The 15,725-nt window shown below is 52.7% G+C and overlaps 2 protein-coding genes and 1 non-coding gene across 3 annotated transcripts in view; 2 read left to right on the top strand and 1 right to left on the bottom strand.

The window, feature by feature from the left end:
• Positions 1 to 1,895: 1,895 nt before the first annotated feature.
• On the top strand, positions 1,896 to 7,276 carry Guca1b (guanylate cyclase activator 1B). Its single transcript, XM_004624142.1, has 4 exons — positions 1,896 to 2,099; positions 5,151 to 5,300; positions 6,286 to 6,406; positions 7,149 to 7,276. Exons 1-4 carry the CDS (start codon positions 1,896 to 1,898, stop codon positions 7,274 to 7,276), a joined length of 603 nt encoding a protein of 200 aa, XP_004624199.1.
• A 1,831-nt stretch (positions 7,277 to 9,107) lies between these two features.
• On the top strand, positions 9,108 to 9,209 carry LOC111818676. Its single transcript, XR_002822602.1, has one exon. It is a non-coding gene; the product is annotated as a small nucleolar RNA U13 (small nucleolar RNA).
• A 2,227-nt stretch (positions 9,210 to 11,436) lies between these two features.
• The window catches only part of Guca1a (guanylate cyclase activator 1A), a 22,811-nt gene continuing 18,522 nt past the window's right edge, over positions 11,437 to 15,725 (bottom strand). The window contains exons 3-5 of the mRNA XM_004624143.2: positions 12,106 to 12,255; positions 11,844 to 11,937; positions 11,437 to 11,596 (exon numbers count right to left, since the gene is read on the bottom strand). Coding sequence (XP_004624200.2) covers positions 11,439 to 11,596; positions 11,844 to 11,937; positions 12,106 to 12,255 — 402 coding nt within the window. The 3' untranslated portion in view covers positions 11,437 to 11,438. The remainder of the gene's footprint in view (positions 11,597 to 11,843; positions 11,938 to 12,105; positions 12,256 to 15,725) is intronic.

The raw sequence follows: 15,725 nt of genomic DNA on the forward strand, positions 1-15,725 counted from the left end.
GGCATGAGGGACAGCAAGGTATAAGGGGAAACTGGAAAAGTGGGGACACTGAGCCCTCAGAAATGAATGTTGGGGCCGGGGAGATGGCTCAGTGGCATAAGCGCCTGCCTGGCAAGCCCAAGAACCTGAATTCAATCCCAAAAACAAAAAAAAAAAAAAAAAAAAAAATGGATGCTAAGAGGAGCTAATAGAGCACAGGGGCATCAGTGGATCTGGGTGGCAGAGGAGTTTAGGGCCTTGGGCCTGGAGTATAGCAGAAGTCCACAAGAGAGACCTGGGTTTCCGGCAAAGGCAGGGAGGGACAGCATCGAGAGCAGGCTGAGGCAAGCCTCAGAGATAAGGAAGATGCAGAAAGGGTTGAGAGTACTGTGGTCATCCACTGCTTTCTTAGAAAACATCCAAGGCTTAGTGGCCTAGAACAGTGACAATACTCACTGGCACACCAATCTGCAGGACCCATAGGAACAGCTCCTGCTCTGCCTGGTGTCAGCTACAGTAGGTGGCCTCTCTCTCTCTCTCTCTCTCTCTCTCTGTCTCTCCCCCCCCCCCCCATGTGCCTAGTGATTGCATTCCTGGAGAAGGTCCTGAGATAGGCAGGCAGAAATCTACCCTTTTTTTTTTGGAGGGGGAATCTTTTTTTTAGCATATTTAGTACAGGGTCTAAAGGGTCTCACCACACAGATGGGACTCGCAGTGATTCTCCTGTTTTCAGCTTCACAAGTGCTGGGATTACAGGCATGCGCCAGCACGCCCAGTCTCAGGAAGGTCTCAGCGTCCCCGGGGGTAGGGCCAGCATGCATACAGGCATACATGGGTATGGAACCCTGGTCCCTCTGCCTAAACGGGCACTTTAATCCACTGAGCTATCTGGCCCGCCCAGAAATCTATCTCTTTTCTTTTTTTGTTTGTTTGTTTGTTTGTTTTTGCTTTTGTGTTTTCAGTCCTAAGGCTTAAACCCAGAGCCTTGACATTCAGCTATATCCCTAGCCCTTTTAAGTTTTTTAAATTTTGAGACAGGGAGGCCTGGGGAGATAGTTCAGTAGAATAAGTGCTTGCCTGGCAAGCATAAGGTCCTGAGTTCAATCCCCGGTACCATAAAAATTAATTAATTAATTTTGAGACAGGGTCTCACTAAACCACTAAGTTGCCTAGGGCTCAAACCCTCGATCTTGGGACTGGGGAGACGGCTCAGTGGAATAAGCGCTTGTGGGGCAAGTGGAAGGGCCTGAGTTCAATCCCAGGTTCCGCCAAAAGAAACCTAAAAAACCAACCCTCGATCTTCCTGCCTCAGCCTCCTGAGTGCTGAGATTACAGGAGTGCACTACCACACAAAATTGTTCTGTTTTAATACGGGTGAACAGAGGGTATGGAGTCCTTGAGGGGGCACTTGGGCTTGAAAGTGAAAAACAAAGGAATTCTAAGGCTCAAGGGTGCTTCCTAGGTGGGGCTGCAGCCTAGCTGCCTCAGGGACCCGCCTCCCGTCAGAGACCCTGCTGCGTCTCACTAGACATGGGCTGAGGCCCTGGTCACCGCCAGGCTCTCTGCTTTTCCTTTCCGTCTACCCTCAGTCGGTGTCCGGGCTGGGCCGCTGCGGAGCTGCCAGGTGCCCGCATCCTCGTGCTGCTCCTCTGCCTAGCTCTTATTCCGTCCTCTTTGCCCTCTTGGGGCGGGGGTGGGGCCTCCTCACGGGAGGTCAGCCCTGCAGGGGAATCTCCTAATGGCCTTAGAGGAGCTTAGTGGGGGCACCCCCATCCCCATTCACGTTGCCTACAGCATTCAGTCAGCAGGACACCACGCAGAGGCTGGACCAGCAGAGGAGAGGGAGACACACCGCCCTGGTCTGCAGAATCTGGGAGGCCCCGAGGAGACCGCTGTCGACGACGTCCCGGGCCAAGATGGGGCAGCAATTCAGCTGGGAGGAGTCGGAGGCCGGCGAGATGGACGTGGCCGAGCTCCAGGAGTGGTACAAGCGGTTCGTGGTGGAGTGTCCCAGCGGCACGCTCTTCATGCACGAGTTCAAGCGCCTCTTCAAGGTCACGGACGACGAGAGTGCCAGCCAGTATGTGGAGGGCATGTTCCGGGCCTTTGACAAGAACGGGGTAAGACTGTCCAGAGGGACCCCTGGCCGGGCCACCTGCGCCCACCCATCCCTGCATCACTCCTTCCCCAAGCCCCCCTCTCATCCCAGCTCATCCCATACCCCTGGCCCTCCTTGGGCCGTTGCTACTGAGTCCCCCAGCCCCCTTCCCCATCGCTGGAGGTGGTGGTGTTGGGCCTGGCTTCTCTGTGGGGAATTTTGACCAAGGCTCTGCAGCCCAAAGACCTGGCTTTCAGGACCACGGATACAGCTCAGGGGCATAGCACCAGCCTGGCAAGTATAAGGTACCCAGTTCCATTCCCAGGACCAAAAAAAAGTGTACTGTAATTAGGCACAGTGGTGCACACCTCTAATCCCTGCACTGGGGAGGCTGAGACAGGAGGATCATTGGGAATTGGAGATGACCAACCTGGGCTACAAAGTGAGCTCAAGCACAGCCGGAGCTATATAGCAAGACTCTCAAAAAGACAGAAAAAAAAAAAAAAAAAAAAAGACTTGGCTTTCACACCCTCTGGTAGCTCCCGTGAGGCAGGCAGGGCTCTGTCCTTCTTCCCTCGCTGGGTCCTTCTAACAGACTGGCTGCATTTTCCTGTCGCGGGTGTGGATGGATAATAGCAGGAGCGCTTTCCTGTTTCTCTTTCACAAAATAGAGCAAACCCCAGGCATTTCTGAAACCTTCCAACGACACTTGCAGCTAAGAAGATACTCACTTCTGGGGAAATGTGGAAATCCACCCCAATGAAAACCCCTTGGCCACCCCAGTTTATCCAGCCCAGGCCCCCACAATCCTTTAGTTTGTCTTCAATTCCTGCTCCCACCTGCTGCTTTGGGGATGCATTGAATCCTGAGGGTCAAAGTGGAGAAGCTTGGAAAGCCATTGGTCTGCACCTATCCCTGGTCCCCGGGGAGGGAGGGCAGCAGTGTCATTATGCCACAGAACCACGCAGAACCCCTCACCCCTAGGAGATGGGCCCTGTGGGCCTCCCAGGGCTCAGAGCTGCCCTTTCCTCTCCTTAGGCCCTCCCCAAGCTGCAGCTCTTTGGGGGACAGGGCAATGAAAACCAGGGCAGAAGAAACAAAATTGATTTGCCCAAGGCCACATAATCAGGTGCTATTTACCTTCACCTTAGGAAGGCAGGGAAGGGCAGTTAGATGAAAAGTGTTCGGAATAGAGAAAGTTGTTCTAATAGTGTTTCTGGACAGGATATCATGTATGTATCTTGTACAATGAATAACCACTATGACAACAATATGTAATGTTTTTTGTTTTGTTTTGTTTTTTGCAGCCCCGGGGATTGAACTCAGCCCTTGCGCTTGCCAGGCAAGCACTTATTCCACTGAGCCATCTCCCTGACCCCCAATGTATTAATTATTCAAACTGTGCTAGTAATCAGTTTGTTTTTTTTTTAAGTTTAACACAGTTCTTTTTTTTTTTAATTATTTATTTTGTGTGTGTGTGTGTGTGTGTGTGTGTGGCCAGCTCAGCCCACCAGGGGCGGGGATTGCTGGCATGTGGTGCTGGGGGATTGAATCGCGGTCCCTGTGCTTTGCTAAGCTTGTTCTAAGTAGGTGCTTTAGACCACTGAGCCATCTCACCAGCCCCTAGTAATCAGTTTTGAAACTGTCTCATTCAATAAATTTTTTTTTTTAAAGTGTTAGGGGACCGGGGAGATGGCTCAGTGGAATAAGCGCTTCCCTGGCAAGCGCAAGGGCCTGAGTTCAATCCCCAGTTCCACCAAAAAAAAAAAAAAAAAAAAAGTGTTAGGGCTGGGAGATAGCTGAAGAGTAAGTGCCTGCCTGGCAAGCACAACATCCTGAGTTCAATCCCCAGAACTGCACAAAAAAAAAAAAAAAAAAAAAAAAAAAAAGATAAAAAGTGTTTTTGAGGGGCCGGGGAGATGGCTCAGTGGAATAAGCGCTTGCCTGGCAAGCGGAAGGGCCTGAGTTCAATCCCCAGTTCCACCAAAAAAAGAAAAAAAAAAAAATTAAAAATTAAAAAAAAATTTTTAAAAAATTAAAAAGTGGTGTTTTTTTCTTTGTTTTGTGGTGCTGGGAATTGAACCTTACACTTGCCAGACAGGTACTGTGTCACTGAGCTATATCCCTAGCGCCCCCAAAATGATTTTGTGGTGGGTTGTTTGTGTTGTGAGGCAAGGCCTCACTACGTAGCGCAGGCTGGCCACGAACTTACTCTGTAGCCCGCACTGGCCTGGACTCACAGCTAATCCTCTTGCCTCAGCCTCCCGGTGCTGGGATTACAGGCATGTACCACAGCGCCCAGCTCCCAAGTTTGATAGTTTTCTAAAGCCACCCCCCTCTCTGTCCATTAGCTGGCATTCTGAGGTGAAGAGCTTCCAGAAGGCGTTCGCTTCCTCCACCAGCCACCGGGAAAGCTTTCTCTTTCCCATTCGGTCTCTGTCTCCAAACCCTCACCCTCTCCATTCCTCACTTGGGTGCAACCTTCATATCAGGGAACTTCATCTGGACGAGTCTGTAGCTCTAGTCGGATGGCACATGCCTGCAATCCCAGCACTTGGGAGGCTGAGGCAGGAAGATCACTGAAGGACCAACCTGGGCTGCATAAAGAGTTCAAGGCCAAGGGGCCAGGGAGATGGCTCAGTAGAATAAGTGCTTCCCTGGCAAGTGCAAGGGCCTGAGTTCCAACCCTGGTTCTGCCGAAAAAAAAAAAAAAAGAGTTCAAGGCCAGCCTGAACTACATAGTGAGACCTATATAGTGAAAGAGAAAGGAGAGGGGAGGGAAGGGAAGGAAGGAAAAAGGAAAGAGAAAAAAAAAAGGGGGTCGGGGAGATGGCTCAGTGGAATAAGCGCTTCCCTGGCAAGCGCAAGGACCTGAGTTCAATCCCCAGTTCCGCCAAAAAAAAAGAAAAGAGAAAAGAAAGAGAGGAGGAGGGGAGGAAGAAGGGGAAACGTAGACCTTGAGTGGCAAGCAGAAGTGCCCCTCTTGATGACCCAGAGGAAAGCGCAGCTTAGCCTCTGCGCAGCCAGCAGTCCTACAGGACTCCCAGCACTCAGCCAACCTCATCCCACGCAGGATGACACCATCGACTTCCTGGAGTATGTGGCGGCCCTGAATCTCGTGCTGCGGGGCTCACTGGAGCACAAGCTCCGCTGGACCTTCAAGATCTACGACAAGGACCGCAATGGCTGCATCGACCGCCTAGAGCTGCTGGACATCGTGGAGGTGGGCGGGCACTGGGGCTCTCCATGTGCAGGGGAAGAGGTCACTCCAGGCTGGGGCTGGGAGGGCACTGAGATCCTTCGGAAGGTGATTTCTGACTGCAGAGGCCACCAGCTGGAAATCAGTTATGGAGAGCTGAGGTGGACAATGACACACGCGCACACACATACTCACACGCGCAGTATTTTGAACCGGGTAATAATGCAGAAACAGCACACGTAAATCTGACCTTGCAGAGAAGTGCATGGCTTTAAAAATGTATGTATGAAGGTAGTTGTGGTGGCGCACACTTGTAATCCCAGCACTGTGGAGGCTGAGGCAGGAGGATCTCCGCCAGCCTGGGCTCCATAGGGAGTTTGAGGACAGCCTGGACTGCATAGTGAGCCCCTGTTGCAATCCCACCCCCACCCGCAAGTTGTGCTTTTAACACTACCCAGGCAGTAGCTTAGCAGGAGGGTGGTATGGCATCCCCAGTTCCGGGTGCCTGTGTGAGTGGACTGATCTCGGAGTTGCTGTGAGGTGGGAAATGGCCCCTCAGAGGTTGTCACTGCCTATGCAGCAAATGCTGGGTTGAGGGAGGCAGGAGAGCAAGGCGAGGGGCCTCTGTCCTGAGAGCACCAGGCGGGAGCTGAGAAGGCCCTCGGATGCCTCTGTCCCTCCTGTATCTGCATGCTGTGGTGTCACAAACGCTGTCTCAGGGTGGAGGAGGTAGTAGGAGACGCTGACACCTGTGTCAGTCATCCCTGGGACACCAGTGTGACAGCTGCGGATCTGCTCAGGGTCTCCCTGTGTCTCCATGGTGGTGCAGATGACCAGTGGAATGGGGTCAGGGTGGGGCAGGGCGTCCGGTTGTCACCTGAGGGTGTTGCTGAAGACTTGAATCTGGCTGGCACAGCCTGGGCCAGCCTCAGAGTCGCTCTGGGGACTGCTGGGCCGTGAGGTGGGGCAGGGCTTGCAGGGTCAGGACAGCCATGTTCTCCCCTCACAGTCGATTTACAAGCTAAAGAAAGCCTGCCGGGTGGAGACAGCCAAGGACAAGAACGGGGAGCTGCTCACCCCAGAGGAGGTTGTGGACAGGATTTTCCTCCTGGTGGACGAGAACGGGGATGGTGAGCAAAGGGGCAGGGATGAGCTGCCCACTCCGCAGCACCCCAGGGCCCCACTTCCTACCCTGAAACCTTCTTTGGGAACTAGCAGCAGGGAGGATGGTGAGAAACAGCAAAGGGCACCTTGGGCGCTGGCGTTGAACTAGGCTGCATGGAGAAAACAGGGCGACTGTGGGCCTTGGCCTGGTCTCTGTGTCCCTACCGAGAAGATGGGGATGATGAAGGTGGCCGAGAGAACTGATGGGTTGTGTTCAAGAGCCAAGCAGGTGTGGGTGTGGGGGCGCACACCTGCAGCCCCAGCATTAGGGAGGCTGAGGCGAGAGGATCGGCTGGAGTTTGAGACCAGCCTGAACTATATAATGAAAACCTGTCTCAGAAAAATCTATCTTTAAGTAGATAAAATGAGCTGGGAAGATAGCTCAATGCAAAGACCCTGAGTCCTGGGTTGGATCACCAGTAACACACACACACCACCACCACCAAGTAGGGAGAACTTCCTTAAGCTTTCTCGAGTCTCAGCATTTCAGAATTTCAGAGGGGCTGTGGGCAACAGGAAAACCGCAGTTCATCTGCTGAGGAAGCCTCCAGGATCCCAGGGGCTCCTGGGAAATCCAAGGGTGGGACAACTAGAGGCTTAGGGGTGTGGAGGAGGTGCAGGGTTCCAGGAGAGCAGGTCCCTGGGCCTGCCTTGTACCTGCCCCTGCCCTGGGCCCTCCTACTCTGGTGACCACCCCTCCCCTCCCAGGCCAGCTGTCTCTGGATGAGTTCATCGAAGGTGCCCGTCGCGACCAGTGGGTGATGAAGATGCTGCAGATGGATGTGAACCCTGGCAGCTGGATCACCCAGCAGAGGCGGAAAAGTGCCATGTTCTGAGCCTATGCAGGGCACACTGGGGTGCCTGGGAAACTGCGCCTCACTGGAGGACATGGGGTCCCGTACAATTCTAGGAGTCCTCAGTGGGTGCGGGGCCCAGCTGGGGGCAGTGGTCTCCTAAACTGGATCAGCAAGGCAAGTGCCCGCGTTCTAGGAAGCAGAGATACAGGGAGCAGAGGCCGGAAGTGCTGGATGTGGGGCGTGGGTCAGAGGGTCACAGCCACAACCCCCAGACCCCCAGCAGTGCCTGTAGGGAGGACGCTCCCACTGCCCTCCAGGCATCCTCCCTGGGGTGTCACCCAGGGAACACTACAGCAAGACAGCTGGGGTTCTTCTGCCCTGGGAGGCTGCAGTGCAAACATCAGCTCTGTCCCCTCCCCATGGCTCCATCCCTGTGGCTCCCCCCACCTGCCTGCCCCCCACTTCAGCATGGACCTTCACCCCTCCCTTGAAGGATGGAGGAAGCTCGTCTCTGTCTCTGAGGCATCAGGGGGCCTGCTGGCCTGGGCTCAGGGCCAGGCTTTGCCTCCAGTGGTGTGGGACCCCATTCCCCAATGTGTGCAGGGTGGACTACTAGCTGAGCAGCTGTTCCATTACTGCTTTTAGGTGTGGAAATTGTTGTTGTTGTTGTTGTTATTGTAGAAATTGTTTTGTTCAACTCCAATATAGAAACCAGATTAAAAGAGAGCCCCTCCACTTGAAGAGGGCTGAGAAGCCCAGCCTCATCCAAGAACAGGAAGTAGAAACCAGCACCCCAAAACAGGGTTACCTTGTTGAGACAGTTTCCTGTGGGACTTGGAGTAGCATTTGCTTTACTTTCAATTTAGATACTTTTTTATGTTGAAGCATAAAATACAAAACTCGAATATAGCTGGGCATGATGGTGGATACCTGTAATCCCAGCACTAGGAAACTGAGGCAAGAGGATTGCTACCAGTTCAAGGCTAGCCTGGGCTACATAGTGAGTTCAGGGGCAGCCCAAACTATATAGTGAGACCCTATCTCAAAAAACAAACAAACGGGGCCCAGCCAGACAGCTCAGTGAATTAAAGCGCCTGCTTAGGCAGATGCAGGGACAGGGGTTTGATCCTTGGCGTGCCATGCCAGCCCCACGCCCAAGGCTCGCTGAGCTGGCAATTGAGACTGGGCATGGTGGCGTGTGCCTGTAATCCCAGTGCTTGGAAGGCTGAACACAGGAGGATCACTACGAGTCCAATCCGTGTAGTGAGACCCTGTAGACCCTGTACTAAATACATAAAAAAGAACAATTTATGTATAGAACCCAAGTCTTCATAGATATGATTTTCATATGATGCTCATTTAGAAATCAATTTTAGATTGAAAGTTGTTGGTTGAAAATACTAATTCTTGATGGAGCAGGGTGGGCATGGTGGTGCACACCTGCAATCCTAACAGGCTGAGGCAGGAGGATCGCTGTACATGTGAGGCCAGCCTTGGCTACAAAGTGAGTTCAAGGCCAGTCTGAATTGCACACCAAGACCCTGTCTCAAAAAGACAAAAGAATAAAATAACTAATTCTACAGGAAGAGGGGTTGAAGGAAGATTAGAGGAATGGGGAAAACAAGAAGCAAGGTATGTCATGTACAGGTACAAGTTCCCTATGATGAATGTATGTATGTCTAAAATGTACCAATAAAAAAAACACACACACACCCAGAAAAGAATGCTCATTCTATCCCGGATGGGACAGAAATATGCCCCACACCATGCAGTGGCCAGTGGATAAGATTGGGTCTCTGGCTCTGTGACACCTTCCCAATGCTGAGCTCCAGGATTTCCCAAGAGACCGCAAGCAAGAAAAAGACCAGAGATCCTTCGGTTCATGAGCGTGATGATTGAGTGTTCATACCTTGTACATGAGATGTGCCTCCCTCAAACCTTGTTACAACATGGGCACATTACCCATCTGACATAAAAAAAGAAAGAAAGAAAGAAAGAAAGAAAGAAAGAAAGAAAGAAAGAAGGAAGGAAGGAAAGAAAGAAAGAAAGAAAGAAAGAAAGAAAGAAAGAAAAAGAAAGAAAGAAAGAAAGAAAGAAAGAAAGAGGCTGGAGAGATGGCTCAGTGGTCTAAAGCACCTACTTGGAACAAGCTTGGCAATGCACATGGACCGCGGTTCAATCCCCCAGCACCACATGCCAGCCAGCCCCGCCCCCTGGTGGGCTGAGCTGGCCACACACACACACACACACACACACAATAAATGTTAAAATTAAAAAAAAAATTAAAAAAAAAAAGAAAACAAGAGAATATTGTAAAAAAAGTAAAGTACATTACAAAAAAAAATTAAAAAAAAAAAAAGAAAGAAAGAAAAAGAAAGAAAGAAAGAAAGAAAGAGACCAGAAATCCTAGCTCCGGGGCCCCAGCTGACTTTCCTGTCCTGGGCAGTGACAGCAGTGCACCCCCATCTCGTTCCCCGCCCCAGAAGAGCCCCTGCTGACCCGCAGTCCACTCTCCTCTCCCTTTTTCCTCCCCCACTCCTGGGTTTTTATTTACTCCCCTGCCTCCTTCCCCTCCCCCAGCTGAAGTGAAGACTTGAAGCCCAGAAGAAAGGGCACTTCTGAAAAAAGGGTCACAGCTGCTCCGGCCCACATCACTCAGAAGTTCCCATGGCAACCAGGCAGGTGGCTGGAAGCCTTGGGCTGCAGATCTCTCAGCTGGCTCCGCATAGGGGTGTACAGGAGACCAGGACAGCCCACCTGCAATGGGCTTTCCCACTTCCCAGGAGTGCCCTGTGTCACCCCAGCAAAGCATGAAGTTTAGGTCAGAGCAGGGATGGCCCGTCATCTGGAATGAGCAATGGGCTGCTGACCCGTGGCAACCGTGGGGCGCCATGAACCACCAATCGTGGATGCGGGAACCTCTGGGGTCAGTGAGGGCCTTCTGCCTGCTTTCACTCAGGGGCCAACACCAAACTTGAGCAAACCTGCCCAGGGAGTCTGGATGCCCAGACACGCATGCGCACACACACGTGCCTGCGCCTGTGCACACTGCCCTCCATGCACTCAGCCAGGGGCTGCACCGGCCCTTGTAGGATTACACATTTCTAGAAGATGTGGGTTTTTCCTTATGGCCCCTAGAAGGAGCTCCCTGAAAATGAACATGATGACTCCTATTGTTTCAAATTTGGTAAAATTGGGGAAAAAAAAAAAAAGTGTTTTTTGTTTGTTTGGTTTTTGTCTTTTGCTATGTGGTTCAGGCTGGCCTTGAGCTCACTTTGTAACCCAGGCTGGTCTCAAACTCGCAACAATCCTCCTTCCTCAGCCTCCCGAGTGCTGGGATTACAGGTGATTACAGGTGCTCGCCACCACACCCTGCTGAAAAAAAATTTTTTTTTTTTCTTAAGACAGGATCCCACTGTGTAGCCCAGGCTGGCCTTGAATTTATGGATCCTCCTGCCTTAGCCTCCCAAGTAATCCCAAGTGCTAGGATTACAGGCACGTGTAAAATGAGTAGAACAGGAATCCAAAGGGATCCCTCCCAGAACCTCCCCTGCCACATCACACAGCGCCCCACGGGGTGCACACATCACAGAGAACGCCCCCAAGTGATCTTTTTCACATGCAACCCCAAGACGTTTCAAGGTCAAAGGTCACTGTTGTGCCACTGCTCATGACGGAGAGCGCTAACTTCATAACTTGGCTCCGTGTATTCTATCGGATGATGCTTCCCCCTGGGCTCTTCCCACTGGGTTCCCCTGAGCACTAGAACTGTCTTCTTCGTCTGCTAACTTCTGCACTGCACACAGCAGATGCTCGGGGACTGTTTGTGGCAGGGAGGCTAAGTCAATGCCAGCTGCACCGGTAGGCTCCAGGGCCGGGGAGGAGGTGCTGTTGCCCCTCGGTTGATGCTGTGGCCACAGCTCTGCAGGACCTACCAGAGACCCAGGGAGGCCCAGCTCTAGGAGCTGTGGGGGACGCCCCTCCTAGCACTTGGGACTGAAGGATGCAGAGCAGGTAGAGCCCTGGAGGTCCCAAGATCTATCCTCCCACACCCACCCTGAGCGAGCTCTGGCCCCTCTTCTACCCACAAGTACCCCAAAAAGGAAAGCTGAGCCTGTGAGCCGGTGGGTCCTGTGTAATGTTAAGATAAGGGACACAGGGCACCGCCTGGGCCTCTCTCCCACCCCATACAGGAGTCGGCTCAGCCCGCTGACCCTGCCCCATCGTCTGCGGTGTCCTCCTGCTCGCCGTTCTGCAGCCTGCGCACGATGCGGGTGAGGTCCAGGCTGCGGGTCAGCGTGTCCAGCAGCATCTGGTCCTTCTGGACGCCCTCCATGAACTCCTCAAGGGACAGCTCCCCTGGGGTAGAAAGGGGCGGGGTCACGCCTGCTGTTCAGCGCCCAGAGATGGGTGGAAAGAGCAGGGGGGTCCCCAACACCAGTTCTGCAGCTGGGCCAGAAATGGGCAGGGCGGTGGCCAGTAGAGGGTCCTGCATGCCCACAGTGACCTCCTCGGCTGCTGAGCCTGCCCTGTGCCCCCAGCCGTCCCACACCTGCTGATCCCTGCCCTGTGGCGGTCACTCCCACCCCCGTCCCTGTGCCCTTACCATCCCCGTTGACGTCGATCTTGGTAAACACTGTATCTGTGAACTCCTCCGCACTCATGGCCGAGTCGCTCCAGGGGTTGATGGTGCGGATGGTCTGGGAAGGGAGAGCAGAGTGAGAGACCTAGTCCTATGGGGACACTGAGGCCCACAAGGAGAGATCACAGCGCTGGTGAGGGCTGAAGCTGTCCGTGACTCTCGGCTCCCACTCCCATCGCATCCCAATGGTGGTCACGCCCCGCTGGCCCTTTGCACCTGGAGTTACCTGGATGATGGTGAGCAGCTCATCCCGGTCGATGCAGCCGTTGCCGTCGACGTCGTAGAGCTTGAAGTACCAGCGTAGCTTCTGCTCCACCTTCCCTTTGAGGACCAGGCTGAGCGCAGCCACGTACTCCATGAAGTCGATGTAGCCATCCTAGGGGCGGGGTGTGAGTCAGGCCACGCCCACCACAAGTCCACAGCCACACCCTCTGGACATGCCCACCCTGACTCTGGCCTCCCCAGTTCAGTCCCAGTCCCAGTCCACCAAGGTCACACTCACCCCTGGACCACGCCCATCCACCAGGGTCAGGCCCCCAAGGATTCACCCACCGCTCCTGGCCACTGCTCTTAGTCCTGGCCATGTCTGCCCCAGTCTTTTTTTTTTTTTTTTTGGCGGAACCAGGGATTGAACTCAGGCCGTTGAGCTTGCCAGGGAAGCGCTTATTTCTTTTTTTAAATTTTTTTTAAATTTTTTTTTTAATTTTTTTTTTTTACATTTATTTATTTGTGTGTGTGTGTGTGTGTGTGTGTGTGGCCAGCTCAGCCCACCAGGGGGCAGGGCTGGCTGGCATGTGGTGCTGGGGAATCGAACCGCGGTCCCTGTGCTTTGCCAAGCTTGTTCCAAGTAGGCGCTTTAGACCACTGAGCCATCTCACCAGCCCCATAAGGAATTTTTTTTTTTTTTTTTTTGCTCCTTGAATGCCTTCAGGGCACTTTGGCATGGCTGGAGTGTTGTGGGGATCGAACTACAGCAAACTGAGGCTGCCAGCATTGTGGAAGCAGCCACTTAAAGAACTGAGCTAGGGCTGGGTCCCCTCTTTTTTTAAATATTTATTTATTTATTTATTTTTGTGTGGCCAGCTCAGCTCACCAGGGGGCGGGCGAGCTGGCATGTGGTGCTGGGGGATTGAACCAAGGTCTCTGTGCTTTGCTTGAGCTTAGCTTGTTCTAAGTAGGTGCTTTAGACCACTGAGCCATCTCACCAGCCCCAAAATTTCAGTAGATGTATTTTCTTTTTTTTTTTTTGGCGAACCGAGGATTGAACTCAGGCCCTTGCGCTTGCCAGGGAAGCACTTATTCTACTGAGCCATCTCCCTGGAAGCGCTTATTTCACTGAGCCATCTCCCCGGCCCCTCTGCCCCAGTCTTGGCCCTGAAGGATCACCCAGGGCCACGTCCGTGGGCCCGCCCAGCTCAGGCTCAGCACCCCTCCTCAAGAGAGGCTGGGACTCCTGGAGTCTGGCCCTGAGGACCGCCTCTGTCCCTGCACTCCTTTCCCCCTTGTGTCACCCTTACCTACCCTCCAGGACGACCCACCAAGCTCAATTCCCCTTGCCCCAGGCTTCCATCAAATCCAGTAAACCACCATCCCTGGGGTGTGTGAGCGGCGGACACTGTCCCTTCACAGCCTTTTGGGGTTTAGCTGTCATGGCTGATCCCCTGATGTTCTCAGCTTGAGCCCTTCTCCTTAGAGACGGGGGGGGGGGGGGGTTTGTATGTTGGTGGGGGCACTTTGGCTGGGTGCTGGCAGGAGTGGGGGGGCATCTCTTTCTCGTGCTTGGCCTACACAGAGCCCTGCTTCAGGCTGGGACTGGTGTGAGGTCCAAAGCCAAGGGAGCTGCTCACCCTGTCCGGATCAGGACTGTTAGATGCAGCCTGAATCCTGCTCCACCCCTCTAAATTGTAGGATCTGGAACAAAGGACTCTGTCCTCGATTCTCCCATATGCAGTGGTGATAATGGTCCCACTTTTGTGGGGTTGTTGTGGATGAAATAGATTCATGTACCTAAAGCACTTAGAGCCCAGGCTCTGAAACCAGGAGGTCACCAGGCAGCCGATTTGGAGCTGATAGAGAAGGCTCCCGGGCAAGCAGTGGCACCTGCAGACCAGCCAGCTGGTTCTGGGTAGTAAGGAGCCTCCCGTCCCTGAGAGCACACGAGCAGAGGCTGGCAGGAGGTGGCAGAGCCGGGGCAGGACGGCCTCTGGAAGCTCCTGATCTGGGTCCCACGGAGCAGTATTTGCATAGTTTTCCTGCGATTGAGGTCTCCCAAAGGGTTGGAAAAGCAAGAAATCTGCTGAGGAAGGTCCCCTTGGGCAAAAAATGCAGAGTGAGGATGCTCTTGCCTGCCTTTTTATCTTGGTAGATTGCTGGGAATGTTTTTTTTTTTTTTTTTTTTACAATGAGCTGTATGATTTTTGTAACTAAAAATAATGATTACAGAGTGGCAATGGCAAAATTAGAGGGTTTGCACCCAAAATACCTAAACCACCTTTTAAGACAGACGCGACCTTGACCCGTCATGGGATCTCCATGAACACCCAGACCCTCAGCTCTGAAGCAGAACAACAGTCTGCACTTTAGGACAGGGGCTGTGTGGTTTAATTCAGTGACAGTCCCCACAGCTCACTGTTCCTGGTGCTCTTGCACGCTTCCTGCATGGAGCCTGCAGTCAGTGTCACGGTACCCCAGCAGGTGGGGTCTTTGTCCTCAATTCATCATTCTGGATGCAAAGCCGAAAGCCCCGCCTAGAACCCAGGCCCTCTAAAGCAGACCGCTGTGCTCAGAGGCAGAGAGCGGGGCCTGGCGTCCAGACAGCCCTGTCTTACTTGGTACCACAGGTCCCAGGGCCGAGTCTGCCTCCTGCCCAGCCTCTAAACTGCTTCGCACTGATGCCAAGGAATCAAACATCGTCACCACACAGGGTGTCACAGGATGCCCTGCTTCCTAATTGCCAGGTGTGGCAGAGCAAAAACAAACAAGTCCCTGCCTTTGTGGCATTCACAGCCCTTCCGGGGGAAACAGACTATGATCATAAAAGTTAAATGTCACTTAAAATCTGGTATCAAACTGGGCATGGTGGCACACGGTTTTAATCCCAGCACACCAGGGGTTGAAACACAGATTCAAGGCCAGCCTGGGCTGCATAGTGAGTTCAGCTTGAACTACATAGCCAGAAACTGACTCAGCACCTTCCAATATATATATATATATATATATATATATATATATATATATATATTGGTATCAGGGATCAAACTCAGAACCTTTTGCTTGCCAGGCAGGTGCTTATGCCACTGAGCTATCTCCTCCCTGGTCTCCCCTCCCCATCACACACTTTTTTAATGTATTTGGTTGTCGCAGGGTCTCACTACACAGCTCAGACATGTGGTGATCCTCCTGCTTTCAGCCTCCCTGGCACTGGGATTGCCTGACTCTGCTGCCAGCCCGCCCTGGGGGTAAGGCTGGCCCAGCACATGGTGCCAGGGATTGAACAGCAATCCCTGAGCTTTCCTAAGTTTGCTGCCCCCACCCCCAATTTTTTTTTTTTTTTTTTTTAATATAGAGGCCAGGACAGGGAGATAGCTCAGGGGTATAAGCTCCTGCCTGGTAAGCACAAGAACCCAGGTTCAATCCCCGGTGCCGCATGCCTTGTCAGCCCCCTCATAACGAGATCCTGTACCAAGTAAATGAATGAATAAATAAATAAATAAATAAATTTTAAAAAGAGAGAGAGAGAGAGAGAGCATTTAAAAATATATAAAGAGGAGCCAGGGAGATGGCTCAGTGGAATAAGCACTTCCCTGGCAAGCACAAGGCCCTGAGTTCAATCCCTGGTTCAAAAAA

Source organism: Octodon degus, unplaced genomic scaffold (genome assembly GCF_000260255.1).
Source record: "Octodon degus isolate 3935 unplaced genomic scaffold, OctDeg1.0 scaffold00005, whole genome shotgun sequence".
NCBI lineage: Eukaryota > Metazoa > Chordata > Mammalia > Rodentia > Octodontidae > Octodon > Octodon degus.